The sequence below is a fragment of the Buteo buteo genome, chromosome 19 (assembly GCF_964188355.1).
Source record: "Buteo buteo chromosome 19, bButBut1.hap1.1, whole genome shotgun sequence".
In the NCBI taxonomy this organism is placed as follows: domain Eukaryota; kingdom Metazoa; phylum Chordata; class Aves; order Accipitriformes; family Accipitridae; genus Buteo; species Buteo buteo.
Window position 1 is genome coordinate 19,491,281 of NC_134189.1, and position 23,550 is coordinate 19,514,830.

At 41.2% G+C, this 23,550-nt stretch overlaps 1 protein-coding gene across 1 annotated transcript in view; it reads left to right on the forward strand.

Moving 5' to 3' along the window:
• The window catches only part of IRAG2 (inositol 1,4,5-triphosphate receptor associated 2), a 40,016-nt gene that overhangs the window by 12,940 nt on the left and 3,526 nt on the right, over positions 1-23,550 (forward strand). Inside the window, exons 15-34 of the mRNA XM_075051457.1 lie at positions 318-419; positions 3,840-4,003; positions 5,593-5,707; positions 6,156-6,318; positions 8,576-8,637; positions 9,583-9,648; positions 10,707-10,815; positions 11,964-12,111; positions 12,921-13,002; positions 16,456-16,502; positions 16,586-16,650; positions 16,780-16,896; positions 19,040-19,128; positions 19,274-19,334; positions 20,146-20,200; positions 20,287-20,314; positions 20,879-21,019; positions 21,484-21,618; positions 22,448-22,595; positions 23,496-23,539. Of these exons, the coding sequence (XP_074907558.1) occupies positions 318-419; positions 3,840-4,003; positions 5,593-5,707; positions 6,156-6,318; positions 8,576-8,637; positions 9,583-9,648; positions 10,707-10,815; positions 11,964-12,111; positions 12,921-13,002; positions 16,456-16,502; positions 16,586-16,650; positions 16,780-16,896; positions 19,040-19,128; positions 19,274-19,334; positions 20,146-20,200; positions 20,287-20,314; positions 20,879-21,019; positions 21,484-21,618; positions 22,448-22,595; positions 23,496-23,539 (1,941 nt within the window). The remainder of the gene's footprint in view (positions 1-317; positions 420-3,839; positions 4,004-5,592; positions 5,708-6,155; positions 6,319-8,575; positions 8,638-9,582; positions 9,649-10,706; positions 10,816-11,963; positions 12,112-12,920; positions 13,003-16,455; positions 16,503-16,585; positions 16,651-16,779; positions 16,897-19,039; positions 19,129-19,273; positions 19,335-20,145; positions 20,201-20,286; positions 20,315-20,878; positions 21,020-21,483; positions 21,619-22,447; positions 22,596-23,495; positions 23,540-23,550) is intronic.

Consider the following 23,550-nt stretch of genomic DNA (forward strand, 5'->3'; position numbering starts at 1 on the left):
GTGGTCTTCTATCAGCCTTTTAATTAGCATTTCTCAAAGCATTGATAATCAGATCATGTTTACGCCTTTTGAAAAAATAAGAATAGCTTCTTTGGGGATGGAGAGGGGAGCATAGTTGCTTTAACAATATCACTTGACACCTACTCTAACACTGTAACTTATAACCTGGGTAATTCTGGGCAGCATTGTGTCAGACTAGTACTAGAAATGCCAGGGGTTTGGTGTTGGGGGCTGTTTGATTTTTGGGTTTTTTTTGGTTTGGGTTGGGGTTTTTTGGTGGGTTTTGGGTTTGTTTTGTTGTTTGTTTTGTTTTTCAGCAAGAAGAAGCCTCTGAAGCAGAGGAGCTTGTCATGACTTCTTTACAATGCATAAAAGATCCTGATGCGAACGTGCAACAGGCTTGGGAAAGAAAACTTGTGGTAAGTAACTGTTTCTCTGAAGCTATTTTATTAAATAGTAGGCCTGTGCAAAAACTTAATGTATATTAATTACTTGAGAACATAGCAGTCAATTTGGAAGTCAGGGATGGCTGTATGGAGAGAAATACCTTTTGTAACTTTTTTTTTTGAAGGTGAAGGGGATGATTGCTTTTCACTTAAATGCTGTACTTTTCCTGACTTGTCCTGTGCAAGATCTCACTTTGTTAAAACTATGCTTGAAGGCAAGGGTAGGTGAAACAAATCAATTTGAAGAGGGAAATGAGGTCAGATGACAATGCTATAGCATGTGAGCTATGAAGATTTTTCTGCCCACTGCATCTTTCTGTGTGCCTCGAGCACCCATTTTCCCCTGTGGTCTGAATCTGACTATGTAGTGGATGGTTTCACCATCAAGAGGAGGAGGGAGGTGGCTTTATAACTGGATTTCCAAATCAAAACCTTCATAGGGTTTGCCTTCTTTTGAAAGGCAAAGTGTTCTGCTTTTGCTGGACACAATCCATAGGAAAAGTTTCTACAAAAAACATATTTTATAACTTAATCTTGCACAATGTATTCTTATTATTCTTCATACCTCTTGCGAGGCTTGAAAGTAAACAGTTTTGCTCAAGGTAACTGACAAAAGTAAGTTTCCTGTATGTTAGCAGTGGTCTGTGGACACAGCTCAACTCCCTTGCTCTTGTTCCCTCCTCCCCTCCCACGTAACAGCACAGTTTCTGAAACTTTCATCTTGCTGGATGTAGCTTTTTCTCTAACCTGCTCCTTCTTCCTAACCTGTCATTAGGAACACTGCTACATAAAACTCCACTGAATTCTATATTAATGCTGTCTTTCAGCTCCTCAATAGAAGCAAAACCCTCAATTCATCCCGCCTGGGTAATAGCAGGTGGCACTACTGTACGTGCTGCTTTAAACTGTTAGCTGTTAAGCAGAAATCTACCCTTCTTTTCTTCTAGTGCTGCCAAATGTTGTAGCTGGCCCTTTTCATCTTTCCTGGGCAGGCAAGAGCAATCATTGGAGCCATCTAGTCCTGCAGCCAGCTTTTTTAGTTTTTTCTTTTTTTATGTAAATCCTGAAAGCTTCCACTTGGAGAAGGTGCAAGCATCTCAGTCTCCTCACCCTGGTGTGACTTTGGGTAGACTCTAGGAATCTGCTGCCTCATGCATTGCTATAACTTTTTGATCTTGACTAAATACTTCCTCATTCAAAGATGTCACAGATGAAAAAAATACTTGTTAACTTACCATTCCTATTGGGATCCTATTCCTGTTAAACATGTAAAGCTAAAAGGTTTTGGTGTGGGTGTTGGAGTTGATCGTGGCAAGTGAATCCTATTCTGGTTCCTAGAGAGTGATGCATTTAGAAACTAAGTTAACAGAGGATCGAGGAAGAATAAAATTTTTAAAAAATAAAAGGTCCCATCCTTCCAGGTCCTGTGGGGATTGGAAGTGACTTCATGTCAAACGTGTTGTCTTCACCTAGCTAGAACAAGGCAAATGTGTGGGAAATATGGTATATGGAACTGAACAACAGTAGATCAAAGAAAAGAAGCATTCAAAGTAGCTTCTTCCAGCCTTAGAGAAAACTTTTGTGGAAAACTTAGTGCATGGTCCAAGATTCAACTATCACTTGAAGCCTAAACACTTCCCCACCATTTCCTGTGAAATATACTATGGACATGTTTTGCTGGGTTTTAGTATTTTTAATTATGTTTTAAATTACATTATACATAAAGTAAATTTTAAGTGTGCCTGTGGTTTGTGTGTATATGCATACATTTAAGCATATACAAATAGTGACAGCAAAAACTTTTTTGCCCTTCTCCTGCTGGAAGATAAGACAGGCACATGTGCCCTGATAAGCTTATACCACTTATGTGTCAAAACCATGCTATTTCTAAGAGCAAGTGCTGCCTGCCTTGGCTGAGAAACTGATCTTCAGGATGTGGGCATTTGCATATGGTCACATCCCATGTCATCCTAGTAAGCCTATCTAGCAAAACTGCTCAGCCCCCCCCCCCCCTTTTTTTTTTAGCATGATACTTGATGTGCTACACTTTTTTTGTTTGTTTGTTTGAAGCTTGTGAACAACATTAGAGTCTAACTTGCAAGCAGGTAACATAGCCTGTATTTGTAGGGTTGTTGGTTTCCCCTTTGAACTAATGTGAAATCCTGGAAATATGAACCTCATTCTTACCTGATCCCTGTTTGACTGTCACTAAGCATTCTTTAAAAGCTGAGGACTCTATTTTTTATGTTCAACTGAACAAGGTCAGAGAAAGAGGACTGGATTCTTCTTTCTCAGTACTTTATACTGCAAGTCACTGTTCAGAGAAATATAGAGGATGCAATGTTACTTAACACTTCATTTTTAACCCTCTTCCCCTTTTTCTTCCTACAAAGCAAGGTAAAACTGAAAGCCTTTGTCACAGGGGTCATCCCCTGGACAGATTTCATCTGCTAGGCGTGCATGACAATGAAGTATGGATTTATCGGGATTTGTTGTGTTGTTTGTTGTTTTTTTTTTTATTTTGCTGTAATACAAACTCAAATTGGCGCCAATGGACTTAGTTGTACCTTGAGAAAAGGGTCACAGAAGTCTAAATTATCAATTTTAGGGCTTCCTGCAAGATAATCATTATTAAAACTTACCCTTGTTAAATATGTTTTTTGTTGCTATATCTGGGCATCTTGTGCTGGAGTTTTTGGCGCTAAGTTGTAAAGACTCCCTTGTGCACCATGTAAACTCCTGCCACACTTACCATAAATACCTTGCCAACCGTATATTTGTTTTACAAGAAATAAAGAGGAAGAGGACTATCTGTGTACCCTAGATCTGCCCAGAAAGGCTGAGAGTGGCTTTTGACTTAGAAGTAACCTTTTGAAAAAAAGAAGGAGCCATTTGTCAAATTGGACTACAGAAGGCTTACGTTTTCTTGCGCAAACTGTTATGCGTTGCTCCATCTTAGAAAAAAAAAAAAAAAGTCTTAAAGTACTAATGCTCGGCAGGAGTCTAGCCTGTCTGTCCCCACATCCTGTCAGATTCAGGAGTTAGAAGGCATAGGTTTGAAGTTTAGGTAGCTTTGTCAACCTATTAGACTGCACAAAATGCTGTTTTGTACAAAGCAAACACCCATTTCTCCTTTATAATACCTTCCTTATTAAAATGTATTTTTCCTCATTTCTCTCTCTCTCCTCTTCCCCAACCAGATGCTCTGTGAGTAGATTACAAAATATTGTCAATCATCCACCTTCTTTATTGCTGATAGTGTTGGATGTAGGTGATGATACTAAATGGTGGAGCAGGGAAATTAATTCTCATCATGTAAATTGGGGCTCTGGCTTAGTCTCTGGCTCTGCTCCTCATCTAGCCACATGGCAACTCAGTTTCAAAATTCCACAGGTTCTCAAGCAAGAACTAGGAGAAAAAAGACATCTTTGGATCCAGAAACTTCATCTCTTGGAAAAATACAAAGAATCCCTAGATAAGGATTTTATTCGAATGGCAGGCGACCTGAGGAGAACCAAGACAGAGCAACTTCACCTAAGGAAAGAGCTCTCTGCCAGGTACCCCTTCAAAGCATATGTATCTTTTGTTGTTGTTGTTTTTGTTGGTTGCTTACCTGTTTGGTGGGGGTTTTTATCTTGTGGAACAAAGTTTACTGAATTCTGAAGACTTTTTTTTCACAGAGGAAATTATCTGCTGTTTTGGAGAATGGATCTGGTTTTAGCATAACGCTTACACTATGTGGGAGTTAAGGTTTGTGTGTGAAGTAACACATGATCTTGGAGATGTCTCTGAAAACACCAGGGAGACCACAGACTGAGCAGTTAAAGCAAGAGGGCACTGCTTATCTAGCAGGTGCAACCATTAAATAAACTGCTGGGTTTATGTGAAGCAGAAGACCTGTAAAATATATGCCTGCAGGTATTATTTCTTTGGTAGACAATTGCTAGCCCCAGACAATATAATGTCGCAGTTTCTCAAGGGTGTAGCTTCAGTGAGTTATCTCATTAAATATGAAAATGTAACTTTAAATTTTAGTTTATTGGCACATGGTTTCTGCTATGACTTTTGATGTTACAAATATGACAGCAAAAGACAGCAGGTGTAAACCTCTGCCTGCCTGCCCTCCCTCCTCTCCTCAGACATTCAGGAAAGTAGGTAGTTAAGGGGTTTTTGCCAGAAAAACTAATCTGAATTTGTTGTCTTTGTGGAACCCAGGCTTACTCATAGCATCAGCCTTCTGCTATCCTATGTTAAATGTAAATTTTTGCACATATGCTTTTACCTGGGTTTGGGGTGTAAGCAGCTTCCTAGGGCATTGCATCCCAAAGAGCTAACGTGGAGCAGTCATACTGCGCTTTTGCCTGACTTATCTTCCACTTAACATTGTTAATGTAGACCTCCCACATGCCCTCCCTTCACTCAGAAAAGAGCTGAAAAAAGTACTGATGGCTTGGTTTCTTACAGCTGCCTCTCTGTAAGAAAATTGTTTGTGCTGGTGGCAACAAGAAAAAAAATACAAGGGTGAGTTACAGAAGAAATGGGCAAAGGGTTTCTGCAGTGGAAAAGAAGGGGTTCCTTGAAAGCCAGCACCTTTAGCACTGATTCTGATGGTATCTGCTTGCTGTCAAGTGAAATACACAGGTTCATTAGATTAATTCCCCAGTATTTTACAGGGTATCTGCAGTAATAGTTCCAGGGTATCTTTGCTGGAATGATTGACTCTATATCCAATAATTATTTTTTCCAAACCATGAGACAATGCATTCTTTTGACTAAATTGTAAAAACTTGCCCCGCTAAGCTCTTGCTCTTTGAGAGTTCTCTGGATGTTCCACAAGTTTCTACTATGGTACCCAGCTGGCTGGGGCTGGCACAGCCATTGCACTGTTCAGCTGGGGAGAAACCAGGGAAAACCTCCATCCCTTTCCAAATTCTGGAGCTGCTATAGAAAACCTTGTCTGCCTACTGGGTTGAACCGTGCTTAGCAAGAACTAAGTCCCTGGTGCTGAATCCTGGGGAGCTGCAATATGTAACAGCTGAATGTGGTTCTTGATGAGTGTCTCAACAACTAGTGTGTGTCATCTCCCAGGCATGCCTGCTCTAAAATATCAGGAATGGATTGTGGTTTGTGCTCTCTCACCCTGCAGGCAACGTGAGATAGAAACTGTCAAACAGTTACAAGAAGAAACTGCTGGCCAGGCAGAAGCCCTTGGTTTAGAGCTGCAAAAAGCTACAAAGCAGCTTGAGTATGCCAGCAAACAGGTAAGGAACAGTCTAGTTCCTTCTACACAGGGAACAAGAAAGCAGATGCAAAACGTTACATACAATGCATCGCTGCTCTTGGGAAAGGAAATCGTATGTTCAGAATGGAGCGCCTCGTTGCAAAAGTGGAACCAGCAGAGGAAGTAAAATTTGAGGGGGTGGTGACAACAGTTTGCTGATGAAAGAGGCAGCATTGCATATTTGCGGTGGCTTAAAAAAAAAAAAAAAAAAGAAAAGAGAAAAAAAAACCAAAAATAGCTTCCATACACAGTCCACCCCAACGTAAAAATGCAGAAGTTCAGAGGGAGCTTTATCACTTCCTGAGAAAGAACAGATGCAGTTTGGTTTCATTTACATGAACTGTAGAGGCTCCTTGTGTTAGCCAGGCTGCTTTATTTTTTATTTTCTTTATTCCCATCTTTTTTCTCAAATATTGTTTTGTGCTTAGGCAGAGGATCAAGTTGAAGCCTTTCACTCTGCTTGTGAGGAAGCCGCATCCTTGAAATGCAAGTTAGAGGAAGCCATTTCTGAGCAGCAAAAACTCAAGGATGTGAATGCAGCTTTAACAAGCACTTGCCAGTTGCTTCAAGAAAAGGTGGAAGACCAGAAAAGTGAGTAACTGCCGGCAGTGTGCCACCATTCACTCTTGCACGGGCAAATCCTTTATGGTTTAGTTATGGCAAGGGGGAATAGGACTGAGCTGCAGGTCATCCAGTAAAATTCTCTGTGGAGTCTTTTTTTTTCCTTCTCTTTTTTTTTGGGGGGGGGGGGGGGCGGCGTGGGTGAGGGGGCTTTCTTTCTATTTTCCCTTCTCTTTTGAGATCTGCAACCATGGCATCTGGGCTGAGAATCAGGTGGGATCCCAATGAGTAGGTGTTGGGCTGGACCAAAGCTGCAGAGCCTCCTAACAAAACCTCCAGTCCTAGGAGGAAGGGTTAGTAACTCCATGGGTGGCACTGGCACTCCTTTACCAAAGGTGCTGTTCCCACACGTGAATAGCCCACCTTATTCCTAGCAAAGTCATCCCTCTTTCTTAAGCTTCCTGTACCAAATAGACCTGATTTTTATGTTCTGCATTCTGCCTGCTGCTTGTATTTGCTTTGTGTTTTGAATAACTGCATGGTATTAGGCAGTTTTCTTTAGTAGAAAGCAATTGTGTCATTGCATTGTACATGTGCAACTTCTGCTGTGGAACCATGGGAACTTCATACTACCTCTTGCTCACTTCCTAACACCAACACCTCAAAAGCTTGGGCAATTAAAGAATGCAGTGGTTTGACTCCACCACATGTGGCTTTTTCTTTCCAAATTCTGGAGTGTGTATTGCTTATAGGAAAAAAATTTGACTGACTTAAGCCCGCTAACATTTGGACCCAGGCATGCATTTCCCAGGGCAATGTGACTGATGCTCAACATGCATGTGCATTATAGTTTCACATAAAGTTGTTTACAATTTGTCTTGTAGGAAAAATTACATGGGACCCTATGTCTTAGCTCTAAGGCACAACTGTTATGCACTGATGTGGCAGAAACAGCTCCAGATTGTGCTTGACTTCTGACCAGTATTTTAGCATTGTTCACATGTGTGCGCTCACGTTGCTTTCATGCTTACTGCTTCCTTCAAACTGTGGAGTGTGGGTTGAGTTTTTGGGGGTTGGTTTTTTATTTTTTTTTTTTTGCAAGAGGCATAACAATGGAAATAGTGTGTCATTTTCCAGCAATGAGTAGACAAAGCTCTTCTGCAAAGTGAGCTAGAGTAAATGAAAACAGAGATCCCCAGACATGTGGAAGAGACTAGTGCCACTGTGACTCAAAAAAGGAGAATTAAAAAAGAAAACCACCCAAACTAAAGACCCCCCAAAAAAGCATCACCACCTTGAAAATGGCTAAGACTTTGGCTTTAAATGACTCCAGGTAGTTTGCAGAAATCTCTTTCTGTAGATAAATAGAAATAAACTGGTAGATGTGTAGAGAAGTTGCAAAGTGTTATGAAGAACAGGGCTTACAAACAAGGATGGGAGTGGGAGAGGACAATGCTTTATATTGGTTCCTGCAGAAAGCCAGACAGGTCTAATGTCCCTTCTGACTGAAGGGCTGGGCTGGGGTGTCTCCCCATCCACCTACCCACTCCATTCCCTTACTTCCTCCCACCTGTGTGGTAGGAAGTGAGAAATTAGGGAACCTGTTGGCCAAGGAAGCTACTACTCAACCTAAGTCAGCCTGGCACAGGTCCTTCTATGTTTCATATGTCTAATCATGCCTTGCCACTAATTGCTACAGCCCTCATCCAGTGAAAAAGATGAACAAGCTGCTGAGCTGCCTTCAATTTTTGCTTAGGCACTGAACTGGCAGTGCTAATAATCTCATACCCCACCCCTGTTATTAGCTGTGGTATAAAAGTTATGATAGACTTATATCAAGGTAGAAGTCAGCAGAGGCAGGCCCTGGCATTACCTAACTTGAACAAAGAAGGTTTCAAAGTATAACATAAAGCCCATTGACTTTAAAACTTCTGTACAGGATGTCAAATTGGAAGGACAAATGCTTCTCTTCCAGCAAGTCATAATGGAGTCATCCATTTCCAGAGGGAATTGTGGCACCATAACACTGACGATGTGGGCAAGCATTGCCTCCCCTTTATAGCAAGGGGAAACATAACCACAGGGAAGGAAATGACCAGTGTTTTCTGCAGGGTGGAACTCGCAAAACAAAATGCACTTTTAAAATTCTCGAAAAGTATAACTAGACTAAAGCAAAGTACAAGGCGTTAGTGATAGGCAGTAGTCAGGTTTAAAGACACTATAACATCCAACTGCTTGTTATCAAATTATAAGGAACTGTGTAAGACTTGTAAATGTCTCTTCATAGCAACTGCTAATGCACTGAGATGGGAACTGCTTCAAAGGCGACTCTGTGAATTGCTCTGTCAGGTATGATGCTTGTTTGGTGGGAGAAGAAAAGGTAAACTTGCACAGGAGGTGGTCTGGTGGAAGGACACCTACAGCTGAGATGAGCTACAAGTAATTTGGCAGCATCTAATTTCTTCTTTTCTAACATGTACGTAACTGTGGAGGCAGTAAACTGTATGTACTGATCTGCACGTTATTATTTTCCTTCCTCAGCCTTCTGGAAAAAATGGGCTAGAACTGAACAGGTGTGGTGTTGGTCTTTGCTATAAACTATTGTTGGTGATCACATCAAATGGGGCGGGCTGAGGGAAGCTTTCCCTGATGCATTGGTGTAATTTGTCCCCCACAATCAGCCCTCTCTTCTGCAGACAGTCTTGAAAACAAATGTTTAAAATTTTGGAATAAAATATTTTTCAGTATCCAGATACTGGAATAGGCAGTGAAACAGTTATTACCTTTGTGCCCCTCTGTGGAAATATGTTGAAAATTATATAACTCTGGTGTGCTTTGCTTTGAATAAAAATACTTTCTTCAAGTTTGGAAGGGGGTGGAGGGGGAGACATTGTGGGAAGACTTTTCTTTCCCTCAAACAGCTCTAGTAAGGAACGCTATAGCTCAGAGTCTGAACGGTCTGGATTTCACACAGAATAACAAGGTATTTATAAAGACAAACAGAAGATCCTAAAATGTATCCTAGGCTGTAACAGGGGCATCAGAGGAGCAGAATCAGAACTGTGGACCAGCAGCATGTGAATAAAACTTGTGTTTGTGCATAAAGGTCTGCAGAATTAAAGGCTGAAAGTAGCAAGGGGAAACAACTGCATAGTTTTCCTGATAGCTGATAATAGTTCAATTAGAAAGATAAAATTCCATTTTGTTCATAATCATTAGTAGTGTTCCTTCTTTTTTTTACCTTTTTTTTTCTTCTACGCCTGCCTGCCTTGAACTATTTCTCTAATGCAACAGTGCTGTGCCGAGTTAGAATCTAACTACAGTCTGCTGCCCACATCAGCTGAGCCACTAAACAGGAAGGTAAGTGTGCTTGCTATGACCATTGCTGAGCCTGTTTAAGATGTGACAGTAGTTCTGTTTGTTCCTAATTTTTTTTCATGACCTAAAGGAATTGAATAACTTTCCTTGCGAGAACCTTTGCGAAGTTAAACATTCAATAAAAATAATTTGAGGTACATATTTATGTATATGCATGCACATGAATACACACATACAAAAGTATATTTAAAATTTTATTGCAAAACCAGTTTTCTATTGCTTCTGAACAGTCACTGTGACAAAATACAGGCATTTGATGAATTGCATTCTGAGAAGGATCAGAGGCTGAAGATGGGGCTACGTCTTCCAATTTCTTTTCCATTTTTCATCACTTAAGCAACGTTAGGTTAAATGCAGCTGTGTTAAGTGTGGCTAGAGGAAACTTCTGAAGCAATCTTCAGATGACATCTCTTCAGCACTAAAGAGCAAGTGGTGTGAATTCAGGGGCAGGGGGTGGTGGGACAGCGCTTTGTCTCCATGCAGGAGAGCTGGAGCTGCCCTCCTGCTCCTGCTGTGGGGAATCTGACCTGTGTAGCAGGTGCTGGACACTGGACAAATGTTCCCCTTCTCAGGCTGTCCAGTTGGCTTGGCTCGGCTGAAAGAGTTGGGTTTGGTTTGGTTTTTGGTTTTGGGGTGGGTTTTTTTTTTTTGGTGGTGGTTTGTTGTTTATTTGGGGTTTGGTTTGGGGGGGGTTGGGGTTTTTTTGGGTTTTTTTCACAGGGTTTGATTCATTATTTGGGTGGTATTTTTGGTTCTCCTGTCCTGCTCATCTTGCCTGGTTTTGTAGTATCTAGTTCCAGACCTAGCTTGAACCAATATGTCTGTTGCAAATATAAAGTTGAATTATTCTACCTCTTCCTGTATCTGTTCTGCCCATTAAGGGTGTCAGCTTTTCTAGACAAAAAAGCAACAGATGATGTATTTGTGTAACTGTTAGTATTACATTATGCAGATGCAACTGTGCGTGTGAGGGGGAAGTTGATGGTATTAATGTATTCAGCGTGATTGAACAATAGCAGCACTTTCTATTTTTCAATTAGCAGCTCCATTGCTCTAAACGACTGTGGAGTGAAGGACCCACCTTGTGCACTGAACTTCCCGGGACACTGCCCTTGGATATTTCACGCTGGCATAGTACGCCTCTGCTAGGTAAGACCTGGTGGTGTTGGCCATTTTTCTGTCTCTCTCCTGAAATAGTTGATAGAACAAGAGTTGATAGAACAGTATCAATGGTGCTAAATGTACTGGTAGAGTGTGGAAAATCTGTTGTTGGCTTTAGGCTATTTCTGCGTGTAATCCAGGAGGCTGATCCATGTTTATAATGCTTGCAATGAAAGGCCTGAAAAGGTGACTGTATCAACCTAATAGGAGTCCCCAAAAGCTTAAGGAACTATTGGTATAGAGCATATATCCAGGTTTATTCCTGACAAGATGCTTGCCTGTCTGGATCAAGAGGGCTTGAGTTATTTTCTTCCTATTCACTCTGACTGGCACACACTGAGATAGCAAGCGATGTACTGCTACTTTGCTACTGAGCTGAGGTCAGTTCTGGTTTAAAAACTTGAACAGGTAACATAGCTACTGAGAATCAATTAATTTTTATTTGTTGATTTCTCCTGCATTCATAAGGTGTTTGTAGTTCCCTGCAATCCTCGAGCCTTACGAGTATTAAAAACAACCACTGACAGATATACATTGCAATGCCACAGAACTGCAGATTGCATTTGGGATTTTACAGACAAAGTGTTTCTTCCAGCAGTAAGCTGGTACAACACAGAGTCTCTTCTCACACAAACTGAAAAATGCTCAAATGTAATTCTATGCCATACTGGGGGAAATGGAAGAAGATCTTGCTTGACTGCACGTGCTCCTTGTAAGAGCACTGCTGCTCTGAAAGGGCTGTGTCAGTGGACGAGCTCAGAGAGTTCTTGCAACAAGCTGTAATATCACGATCCAGCCGCAAATAAGGCAGGTATTCTTGGCTTGCACCAATTGAGTATTGATACAAAAAAGATGATCTATTTCCTAGCCCTCTACAACAAAGCTGTTCCCACATGGAAATTTCCATAACCTGACTGATGGAATAATCCCCATCCTCAGATGCTGCAGACTCTCCATCTACAAAATATGCTAAGGCCGCATAACCTACCCTTTCATACCAAGATAGGAGCTGCTTTATGATAAATCTGTATTTGGTTGGTCTGCTTCTTGATTATTTTAGACTTAGTCAAAAACTGATGTAACTAAATCTGACTCTGCCCACGATTGCCACCCCTCACACTTGTCTCTCTTAACAGATGCTCTGACCTTGGAAACCTCATTCCCAGATAACTCTTCTGTGCACAGCTGGGATCGGCCTTGCAGACAGAGCTCTGGCAGCTGCACATCTGAAACCCGCAATCTGCAACACGCGTCCGCTTCAGATGTGACGTCAGTGGGGTGCAAGTAAGATGGCAGAATTACCTCTTTGGGGCGAAGGGTGGAAGAGTCCACAGGATCTAGCAGGTTCTAAGGGAAAGCTCTATCCCCAGCACACGCTGACTTCAACAGCAGAACGTCTCTTATATACTGGACACTCGGAGGTCAGCTAATGGTGCTGTGGGGTAACATTTTGCTTCTATTCACACAAGTAATATTAAAACTTTTTACTGAGACTGTTGGTATGACCACCAGCCAAATACAGTGATGGCATTTCCATTTCATGGCTGGAGAACTGAGGCATGAGGTAGGTATTCTTGTGTCTATTTTCAGTATTTAACTCACAACTGACACTCCCATTTAGGAGCCAAAAGCCTGTTGGCTTTGAGGGGTTGCTTTTTTTTTTTTTTTTTTTTTTAGAGCAGGAATTCTGAGGTCTTTGCTTGTCAAGCTGCCTCCTTAGATCTTTAAAATAAAGATTGAACTGCTTAAGATTGTGAAAGCTAGCTATTGTCAGTGAATATTTTAAAAGATAAGGATGTTCCTGAAGATGCAGAGGCAGACAGTCTGCAGCAAAAGACTCGGCAGCTCTTGAAGATTTTGCCACTGGTTTTCTGTAGAATTGTGCAATGTGGAGGAGGTTGGGAGGAGGACTGGTGGTGGTTCTTGCTGTTCGGGGGAGGGATTGATGGTTAGTGATGAATTTGTCTTTCTCTGAGACACCAGCTGTCTGACTATACAGATAGTGGTGACTTCAGTTGTTACGTGCTTAAGGAAAACGGGCAATGTAGCTCGCTGTTGTTTGGGCAATATGCAAATAAAATGTGTATTGCCAGGTGGAAAATATGCTCTGCTGCTAACTATACTGATGCAGACCTTCCTGTTTCCATTACAATGACGGACTCTTCACTGACTGAGGTGAGTGCTGTCTCTGATGCCCGAGATGTGGTTTTGAACGGGTTCAAGCATTTAGTGCCTTACTCAGGCCCAGATCCAGAAGCTATAAATTGGCACTGCTCCAAGGTGTAATACTGTAGTTATAGACCTAAATGTCTTGATGTTCACATGCATCTGGGTCATGCTTTTAGCTGAGGAGTATTTTAAACATGGCTTCAAGGCTTGAGACAGTGCTGTTTCTGTAGTAATACTCAGTTCTGCCAGGGAAGTCTGAGTGATTTTGCTTTTTTTTAATCCACCTGCAAGAAGCCACAAGATGTTTTAGTTGTGAATGCTGCCTTTCTCTGCACTTTCTCCCACAGCTGCCATGCAACAGCTAAAAAAACGGCATCTTTGCTGTATGAAAACTTCCCTTCAGCTGATGTGCTCAGATATGCCTTCACTGCTGTATTGAATCCTGCATCTACAGCTTGAGCTGTCAGTTGGCCTTCTCATGGCACCAGCAAGATGAGCTGCAGCTCGGCACACCTAGTTGTGCTCTGTGCTCAGTGTCACAATACTTACCTACTGAAATCTAGACCTCAGCCCTGCCACACAGGGCTTCTAATTAGTTTTACAAATGCCAGTGTTGGTGGTAGTGATGGAAGAATATTGGTCAGTGGTTTCTGTGAACCTGGAAATAACCTTTGCAAGACTGGTGAGCAGGCAACCTCAGACGTCGCCTAGCAGGTGTGTGGTACCTGCAAGTGCAGCAGGGGTCTGGTTGTAGTGGCAAATCAAGGCAGAAAGTGCAGTGAGGGTAAAAACTAAGAGTGGTGGGGACTGCCTGTGGTTTCAGCACACTGCTCGGTTGGGGTAAAGCAGGTGAGGAACTCGGTTTGTGCTCTTACTACTTAAGCTACTTTAAAGAGGATCATCTCAAGCGCTCTTGCTTTATCCAGTCCTATCGCAGCCTAGCAAAGTTGTCTGAAATGCCTGTGCTTCATTGCTCTGGAGCTTTCTGTAACTACAGCTGGGCTCAGAAATGTCATTTTCCATTTTTGCTTCTTTTTTTTAATATAAAAAAAACTTTCCATGTGAGTATTCTAGAGGGGGAAAATGAAAATGTTAAAGCTTGCCCCAGAGAAAAGGCAAATGGGCTGTGTCCAGTAACTGTTCTAAAAACTGTGACGTGCAGCAAAATTTGAATATCCTTGTTTAATAGGAAAAGTCTCCCTGGTTTTTTTATTATTATTATTACTACACTGTGGTTGCAGATATGTTTGAGCAGATCAAGCCCTTCAGCATGTGAGTAACTCAAATTATTTTGTCAAAGCATTGTCACTGTACGAGTTTAGGGAATATTTATTAAAGGAGCTCTTATGAGAGGCAGATGAAGCTTGAGCTTTTTACACTTGTTTTCATTTATAAATGTGAAAGTTGTATCACAGTCTAAAAACCAGATGATAGGCATTCCAAATGTTATTGCTCGTTTGGGAGGAGTTATACAAGACTGTGGCCAGAATTTGTCTTATGATAGAGAATCCTTGTATTATTATGCTAATCGAAGGGATGGAGGAGGAAAAAGTGGTTAGGGTTGTACTGCAGGATCTTCTTGGACACAATCCTTTTACTGGGAAGAACGACCATTCTCTAATGCCCTGTGCAAAAAGATTTTATTAGGAAATCTAGAATGCAAGGGGTTTTGTTATTGTTTCTCTTTAAGAGTACCCTGTGCAATCCAGGGGAGCTCACAATCCTAATAGTCAGTATGGGGTTTTAAAAACTGAATTGAGGATTTTCCTTTACTGGAAACAGAATCCACTGACCATGTGATTACCTGGGGAGGGAAGGGCATGTAGAATAATGTATCACTTTAGTCAGTTCCAGGTGTTGCAAGGGGTTTATTGTTTGTTTGGGTGGTGGGAGGTGTGTGTGTCTGTTTCTTTTAAAAGCCCATTAGATTTCTTTTGTTTTCATTCCAACATGCTATTCATTTTCACCTTCTCCTTCCCCAATACTCCTGTAGACCTAATGGCCTGAACAAGGCAAACGCAATGTTGTACTTCCTTAAGCTTGATAGAGAATTCAAAGAAGAATAAAAATAGCCTGGATTTGCATTAGAGGAAACATCCAGCTGGCTGGGGCAAGGCTCTGTGAGTGCAGTCGAGCTCTGACGGGTGGGTGAGCAGAGAGGAGAGGGAAGGCACTTACTGATGCTGGGAGCAGTCAGTTGCTCTCAGAAGTGACTGGGGGCCTTGGTCACCTCCTTTTCTACTTTGCTGGGTTTCCTGGGTCCTTTGAAGAGGTTTGAGGGAGTAGGGAAGATACCAGAACATAGGTGATCGCTCGCTCATATGGGTTTTCTGTTGTTGTCACAGCCCCCTCCCCGACTTCAGTAGTGCTCTTAGACACTTGATATGTAGGGAGCTACCCAAAGCTGGCTAATTTCATACCTTCTCTGCTTGGAGACGGGTGGGTTTTTTTGGTTTGGGGTTTTTGGTTGGTGGTTTTTTGTTGGGTGTTTTTTTTTTCCTATTCAGCACTCCTCTTCAGCCGTGGGTGGAGTTCATCAAAAGTCATTACCGACTTAACCCTTTAAACCTCCGTTTCACCCTGTATTTTCACCCATAAAGAGAGACCAATCTATCAATTGAATAAGCAAGCTGGAGTTATCTAGGCTGAAATGAGGAAAAGGGATATTTTCCATTCAGTATCTCCCTTGCCATATTAAAAGACTTAAGAGGATGTGGGTTTTGTCTGTGACGTGATAAGACTTGGGTCCAGAACAGCACTCTAGTGGCTAAAGGAACATGAGCAAAACTATGTACCAGCCTTTAACTGCGTAATTCCTCTCTGCTGTTTGCATACTGTCCTGGAGGAGGCCTGAAGCCTACTGAAATGGCTAGGTAATTGTTATATATAATATTGAAAACTAGTGTCATTCAAAGACAGACACTAAAATGTACAATGCAACATGCAAGTTTTCTGCATTCTGGATCATCTGCTCAGTCAAGCTGTTAATAGTAACGCTTTTGTTTACCTAAACAAGTCTGACATCTATAGCCAAGTGAAGTTCTGTGTAACTCATTCGTAGGGTTTGAGGTCAAGACCTTGAAAATTGATATCTCTTGATGCACAGCATTAAGATAGGACAATGGTGTGGTAACACATGCATTGGTCATTTGAAAATGTGTGTTGGAAGCAAAACATGAAGTGAGGAACCAAAATACATCTCTAAGTGTGATACTCCTGAGAGAAGATTTCTGCAGAAACATAGTTATCACTCCTAATGATGATAACATGCTAAGCTACATACTTTATGTATAGATGGCTTTAGACTAGCAGATGAATCTGCATGTGCTTACCATCTAGTTCTTCACTGCTGAAATAATTTAGGTACAGCTGGGGGAATTGTTAAAACCTTGATATACAAATTTTCTACTTGCACAGCAACTGTTTCCCTGATACTAACTCTTCTCTCTTTCTGTTAAGATTGACGGTGGAGAGCCAACACTACCAGCCAGTCTGATCCCATCCAGGTCAGGTTTTGTGCAAGCTTGTAAAAGCCTTTATCAAGATTGTGTAATATGGATGAGTATCTGAAAGAATTATGTTTTGGCAGTGATCACTTAACATCACCGCAAGAAGTTCTTACATCCTCTGTGGAAAGCACTGCACCAGTGACGGGTGAGCACTTAATTTGGGGCACAGATGTATGAACTTTTTGCACTGAAAGTGTTGGAAATAGATATGCTCGAGTCTGCACGCTTACTGAACAGTAAGAGCTCTGTCTTCTGTTGCCTGATATATTTGTAGGCTGCCTTGTTACAGAGGGAAAATCACCCAAGTGCTCACGTGAAAGAGAGGAAGATGTGCCAACTTCTGTAGCAATGGAGAAAAACAACGATAAGGATCCAGCTGGTCCTGTACCAGGTACAGTAACTGCTGCAGCACACTGGCACTCGCACAGTGAGGAGAGGGCTTACTTCCAGCACATCTTTGAAGTGAGGAAGCTGACTAAGAAAAATAGCTTGAGGACAACTTGTGATTTTCTGTTGTTGTACATGCTTTTGCCTGTGAGTTCTCTCAACCCTCCCTGAAACTCTGAGTAGGCATAAGGCTTTACCTACTTGCAGGAAGCCAGTAGAGGACAGCACTGCAAGAAGTAAATGTGGAATAGCTTAGTGAAATGCTGATGCTTGCTCAGCTGGCAAAACATTGTGTGGGTACTAAACTCCAGGCAGTTTTGGGAGGAGAGAGAATGTTTTCATGCCTTTAAAAAGTTTAGTGACACACCTAGGCAAAAGAACACTTTCCTCACTTTCAAAACTGATGCTTAGTGCACAAGAAGCTGGGATGGGTCAAGAGGAGCGATGAGAATGGAGGCCTTTGTGTATGGTTCTGTCTCTTGCTATAGCCATAAACACCCAGAAGAATTATTCTTACTAGATCTGATGGTGTTTCTTCCACTTAAAAACAAAAAGCAAAACAAAACTGAAGTACACGTACACAGTGTATTTAAGCTATTTTTAAGAAAGCTGATCTGAATAACCAGCACAGAATATGTGTGTGCATGCTTCTTTGTAACCATTTTTTAACATTTACCTAAACACAAGACTTTTTGTTGTCATTTCTTGTTTAGTTTTGTTTCTTTCTTTAGTACCATCTTCCTGAAATCTAATTCAGTCCCCTCACTTAAACATTCTTTCTTTCTACTAGTTTGCCTCTACTGTTAATTTTCATATGTGGTCTAGATGCCTTTGGCAAGGAGGAAACAGATATGCAAAACAGATCAGAAAGAGTCCAAACAGCTTTAAAGTCTGAGAATCCTGCTGCCTGTTGTACATCTCTGAATAGAAAGTGTTTCTAGTATTAGAACAGATACGCTGATGAATCTCCATTTGTGGTTTTTGCTAATACCACACAATGTCTTGTAAAGGTGCTTGGGAGCCAGGTCAGATATGTAGGGCTGCTGCAAAAATCAGTGGGGACAAAAGGGAGTGCTAAGCAGAGGTGGTTGTTCATGCGAAGGATGAAAAGAGAAAGCACTTCAAACCTGAAGGTGGTTTTTTGTTTCTGTTTTTTTCCTGTGCCATTTCTTTGGCTTGCATCTGTGTGTGTGTGTGTGTGACTACATAAACAGAACAGGAAAAAAAACAACCTCTAGATGTTCTAAAAGGTATAAATAGCTACCAGGGTTACTGCTACACAAGAAATTAGATGACTCTCAGACTTCCTTCAGTTTCTTAAGTATTTTCCTTTTTAAATCTTCCTGGAGGTTGTTTTTGCTTGCTTTAAAGCTTTTCTTAATTGCAGCACTTGAAAGTTTGTGTTGCATTTGAACTGGCATCATCAGCTCCTGAACTTATCAGTTGATCATCACCACTCATCTTCTGGGAAAAAAATTATTTTGTTGGCTCTATCAGCACCCTGCTAGTTCCATTTTTAGGCACAAAGGACAGTCCAAGCAGCAGACTATGTCTGAAGCTTATGGACACCTGAAATACCACAACCATATGCATTTCATGAGCTGGTTGTGCTCAAGCCTCTCTGTAACAGAACAGCATCTATTTCTTGACTTTGTCTGATATTCTGTAACATGAAAGAAGAGAATTACAAATACTCATCACTTCTCCTGTTAAGTCTGTGCATGGGTGGTTTTTTTTTTTACATATTCCTGTGCTTATAGAATTCCAAATAAAAATTAATTATAAACTGTCTCTTTAAATAGCAAACAAAAAAACCTTCTGTGCTGCTAGCAAAATAATGAAATTCATTTATCCAAGGGAATATTACTGTAACTCTTACAACTTCTACTAGAGCAACTACAACCAGGAGTAATATTCTCACTTGTAGACACTTCTTATTGGAATTTTTTCCAAGCCAAATATAATTATCATCACACTTCTTTTATGTCTTTATAGTGTTCTTTGTGGCTGCCTCTCCTTCTTAATGCCCTCTCCTGGCATTTGCTGCAATTTCTTTTAGCCCTGTTGGTCCATGGCTAGTTTGCTGGGTGTTGCAGTCTTGTTTTGGTTTTGTCATTACATTTGGTTTTGGGAATGTTTTTTCCCAGGAGCAGATCTGACCAAGAAGGAATTCTGCCCCGTAATGGAAGAACACAAAACCGCATTTCGAAATGTTTTAAAGCAAGATCTGGTAAGAGTCCTAGTGACAGGGAAACATAGAACTGGTTTGTCTGAGTAGTGACAAAGAAAAATACTGCCGGAGGGGCCAGGCCCCTCCAGTGGCGTTGTGGCTGCTCCCTTGCTATAACTATTCTCGGATGTCTCTTTAGGAGGTGGACCAGGAAAAGAAAAGTAATAAAGAGCAGAGTGAGGAAGCACCAGTCGTGGTTCCCAGTAGGAAAGGTAAGAGTTTTTTTGCTGAAAATGTCTGTGTAACTCACTGGAGGACATGCCTCGCTCACCTGTGTCAAGGGCTGTGTAAAGATGTGCAGAGAGCTGCCTGCCCCATGCCAATTATTATGAGGGGTTTTTGTTTTAAGGAATAGTAGCTGCAGTTAGAGATCAAAATGGATTAACAGTGGAGAGAAGGAAAACATTATTGTGTAAAACCTGCTTCTCTGATTTCTATAGATACTGATTTAACCAGCTCCATCTTCCTCTAGACAGGAGGGAAAATTTCTTAGATGTTGCAAAGGAGTTGGAATATTTGAAACAGTTCTGGTGTGCCTGCCTTCCCCACATATTTGTAAAGCAGCATCCTTTGTACTAGCTAGAGTTTGGGGTAATATGATATAGATAAGCAGGGTGATGCTTCTACTGAACTGTGCTTAGATGTCTCTGCTCTTCTAATCACCTCACCTTTTGCCTTTGGAGTTCTCTAAAAGCTAGTGATGTAGTAAGTCATGTAACATCCTGAACCTACAGGCTGGGGACTTAACCCAAAACCTATATTTAATCATTCCTGTACTAATTAAATGCCAGCTGAAGCCAACTAAACAACTTGGGGCTTTGTACAAATGACAGTGCTGTGCTGTCTTACTGACGCTAACCCTAATGTACGCTGAGGTACACAAATTGGTTTTAGTGGCAAGAGCTTAACACTGGAAATCTTTAACAGTGGCTTCTGCTGGAGCTTAAAAGACTTTCACAGGCTGTTTTTTGGGGGGGCTGTGTTTTCACTTTTGTCTGAGAACTTTTTTTCCTCTCTTCTCAGGGAGTTCACCTACTGCAGGTGGCATTAAAGCAGATAAAACAAAGCAAAATGAGCTGTAAGTGTTTTGACTTTCAGTGATCACCTGCAGGTATGAATTTAAAGCTGCAGTCTGTTACATGATTGCTTTTTCTCATTCTACAGTGACTCTCCGAATGAGAAAGAAGTGGAGGTAAGTCTCAACTGCTTGTATTCTTAAGTTTCTCAGACAACAGGAAGATCTTGTCGATAAGCCCTGATTAATATCTCGTCCTATATAAAACAGTGGTACTGAGTAGCTTAAAGTGGATGTATTTCTATAAATTGGCTTCTTAAATCTGTCTTTCCAAGCCCAAGAGAAAATTTGGAAGGGATAGGATGGGTAAAGGTGGAAATCTGTAAAACTGAACAAAAGATTTCTCACTACTGAAACATTTGTTTGCAAGCTTGAAGGAGCTTAGCTGTGACCTCCTCCCAGGCAGAATGTGCCGATTTAAGACAGTTTTGTCAAAAGACACAGATGGCACTCTGTGTGCTGCCAGGATATCACCTATTCTGCCTGCAAATTATTTTCCCCATCACTACAGATGGGAAGATGGGCTTTGTGGAAGTGGGCCATGTTTGCTTTCTTTTCTGTATCTCTCGTGTAACTTTGTTCGTGACATATAGTCCCAAATGTCACGTCAGTATCCAAATATACTTTAAAAGCTTCTGCATCACTTTGACTATTCTGAAATCTTTTCCTTTCCCACAACAGGCTGAATTTCTGCGGTTGTCTTTAGGTTTTAAATGTGACTTGTTTACCTTGGACAAGAGAGTGAGGCTTGAAGAAAGGTCCCGAGACTTGGCTGAAGAAAATTTGAAAAAGGAGATTACAAATGCTTTAAAGATGTTAGAGGTTAGTATTGGCCAAGACTGGTAGGGTGGATGGGATGAATGGTTGTGAAAGTGTCTGTCTTAATACGGCCTTTTTTTTTTTTGGGGGGGGGGGGGATTTGTGTGTGTGTGTAATATGTTATAAGCAAATCTGAATGAAGTTCTTAAGTGATGCACTTGAAATATGAGAGACTTTGCATTTGAGGGGTAGCCTTCATCTGAGTGTACTGTGTGCTCAGGCAATGGGGAAATTTTCTATTGCACACGTGCTGGGCAAGAACCCCTGTCTTCAGCTGATTTTATGCTAGGTAAACTGAAGTCTCTGCCCACTGGAGGTCTGTATCCAAGTTACACTGACCAAGGATGTTGGCTGTTTATCTTGTGACTCTGTGGGCCTGAACACAACTCCTCACTATCATCAGTTGGGTTCACCCTCTTTTCTCTACTAATAGCTCACACTGTTTTTCTTATCAATATGCCTCTTAGGCTTTAGTTTCTTTGTGTGAAGAAGATAACCAAGCACAGGAGATTATTAAGAAGTTGCAGAAAAGCTTGCAGTTCCTTAGCCAGTATGCGGCCCGAGTCGCCAGTAGAGCAGAGATGTTGGGGGCTATTAATCAGGTAACTGTTTCCATGTAAATGTATTTTGTACAAAGTTAGAAGTTTCTAGATGTAAAAGGGATAGCAGTATCTGTTTGCTAGGCTGCTGATTCCAGAATTAGATTTGAGAATCTCATGTATGTAATGCAGACTGACCAGTACAGCTTAGTGCTGGCTTTCACTTCTCAGATCAGTGTTTGTATTGTTGTAAGGAGTGCCAGGCACTGAGAGCAGCTACGTTGCACTAGCATTGTGCAAAAACACACAACAGAAATATGGTCCTGATTTAAAACAAAATGCAAACAAACAAAAATCAAAATAAGAATTTGCAGCAGAGGGATTTATACAGTAGAAAGCACAAGAATGCAGTGTGGTAACAGTAGTCTTGATGCTCTAATGGTATTTCTGTGGCTTATGGAAAGGGCAGCTAATAAGCTAGATCTCTGGAAATTTACAAAGACCTGCTCAAATGTTATGTGTAATTGTGTATAATGCCAAAGAACAGCATGAAAATATGACTTGGCAATACTAGCAAATGCGTGGTGGCAGCTGAGACTGTAGATCAGAGAAAGATGAGGAGGAGTTGTAAGGGCTTGGAAAATGAAGACCAATTTATTTGGGGATAAGAGTAATCACTGGAGAAATGAGACCTGTGTAACTTGGGCATGTGTCGGGAGATGGGCTGTAGTGAAACTTTGAAAGGGTGGACGAAAATGAGAGGATGTTGCATCATGGTGCTACAAAATGAGAGTAGATGGCTAAGGGCGGTGGGAAATCTTAAACTCTAAACATGATGCAGTTCCTCAAATAGGCACTTCTTGTCCTACTGCTGTTGCACTTGCTCTGTTAGGAAAGCCGTGTCAGCAAGGCTGTGGAGGTAATGATTCAACATGTAGAAAACCTGAAGCGCATGTATGCAAAAGAACATGCAGAACTTGAGGAGCTGAAACAGGTCCTGCTCCAGAATGAGCGATCTTTTAATACTCTTGGAGATCGAGGTAACTAAGAAAAGCTGCTTCGTCTTTCCTCTTTCTAGCACCTGCCAGATAGACCCTTATCTAGTTGAAGCTTAACATGTTAGGTGGAGGGGTTATATTACTGTTGTATTTCCTTTCCTAAAAATAGAGGAAAAATAGCAACTTACGAACATTATTAGAAACGGCTCTCAGAAATTGGACTTGTATGTAAACTGTCATGAATCTCAGGGTGGGGGGCAACACTGAAAGTGTGCAGTAATGTTCTGGCTTTTAGAAAAGTGCGTTGCATGTGGTGGTGATAATCTTATTCCTTGTGAGCAGTAAATTTGGGTGCTCACTCACACTGGAGCATTGCCAGTAGCTATTTCTACGTAGCTGAGCTTTGATCTCTACAGATGCTTCCTGCTCTTTTCTAAATACAAATTACAGACTCTGTAAGTGCAGGTCCTCTGAATTTCCCCCTTCAAGCAGATGATACAGTGGTCACATTTTCAGATGGCACTGTGCACTTGTGGCTTTGCCAGAGAAGCATTAAATTCCTCTGAAAAATAGAGCATGTACTTTAAAAGCAGAAAGGTCAGTCTTACACACCAGGAAAATCCTCACAGGAGCCTTCTGAATCACAAGCTATTCCTTCCTGACTGTAAAAGATTGTCCTGTAATAGGACACTGCCTCAATATTAGAAGAATACATTTAATGATAGCAACAGAAATTGATGCTTGTAGAGCATGTAAAATGTGTGAATATTATGAACTTATCTAATGAAATAGAAAGTTTTTTCCTGAAATCTCATTTCTGCTTTCCAAGAGTACTCTGATACACTCTTTGCTTAAACAGACACTGCAAAAAGTCAGACCTTTAGTTACAAATAAAGCTCACGGCATTCCTGTAAGCCTTTCTGATGTTTGATCTCTTCACAGATGAATCTACGAATAAAAAGCTACCAAATTCTTTTAACTTTAAGGTAATGGCCCT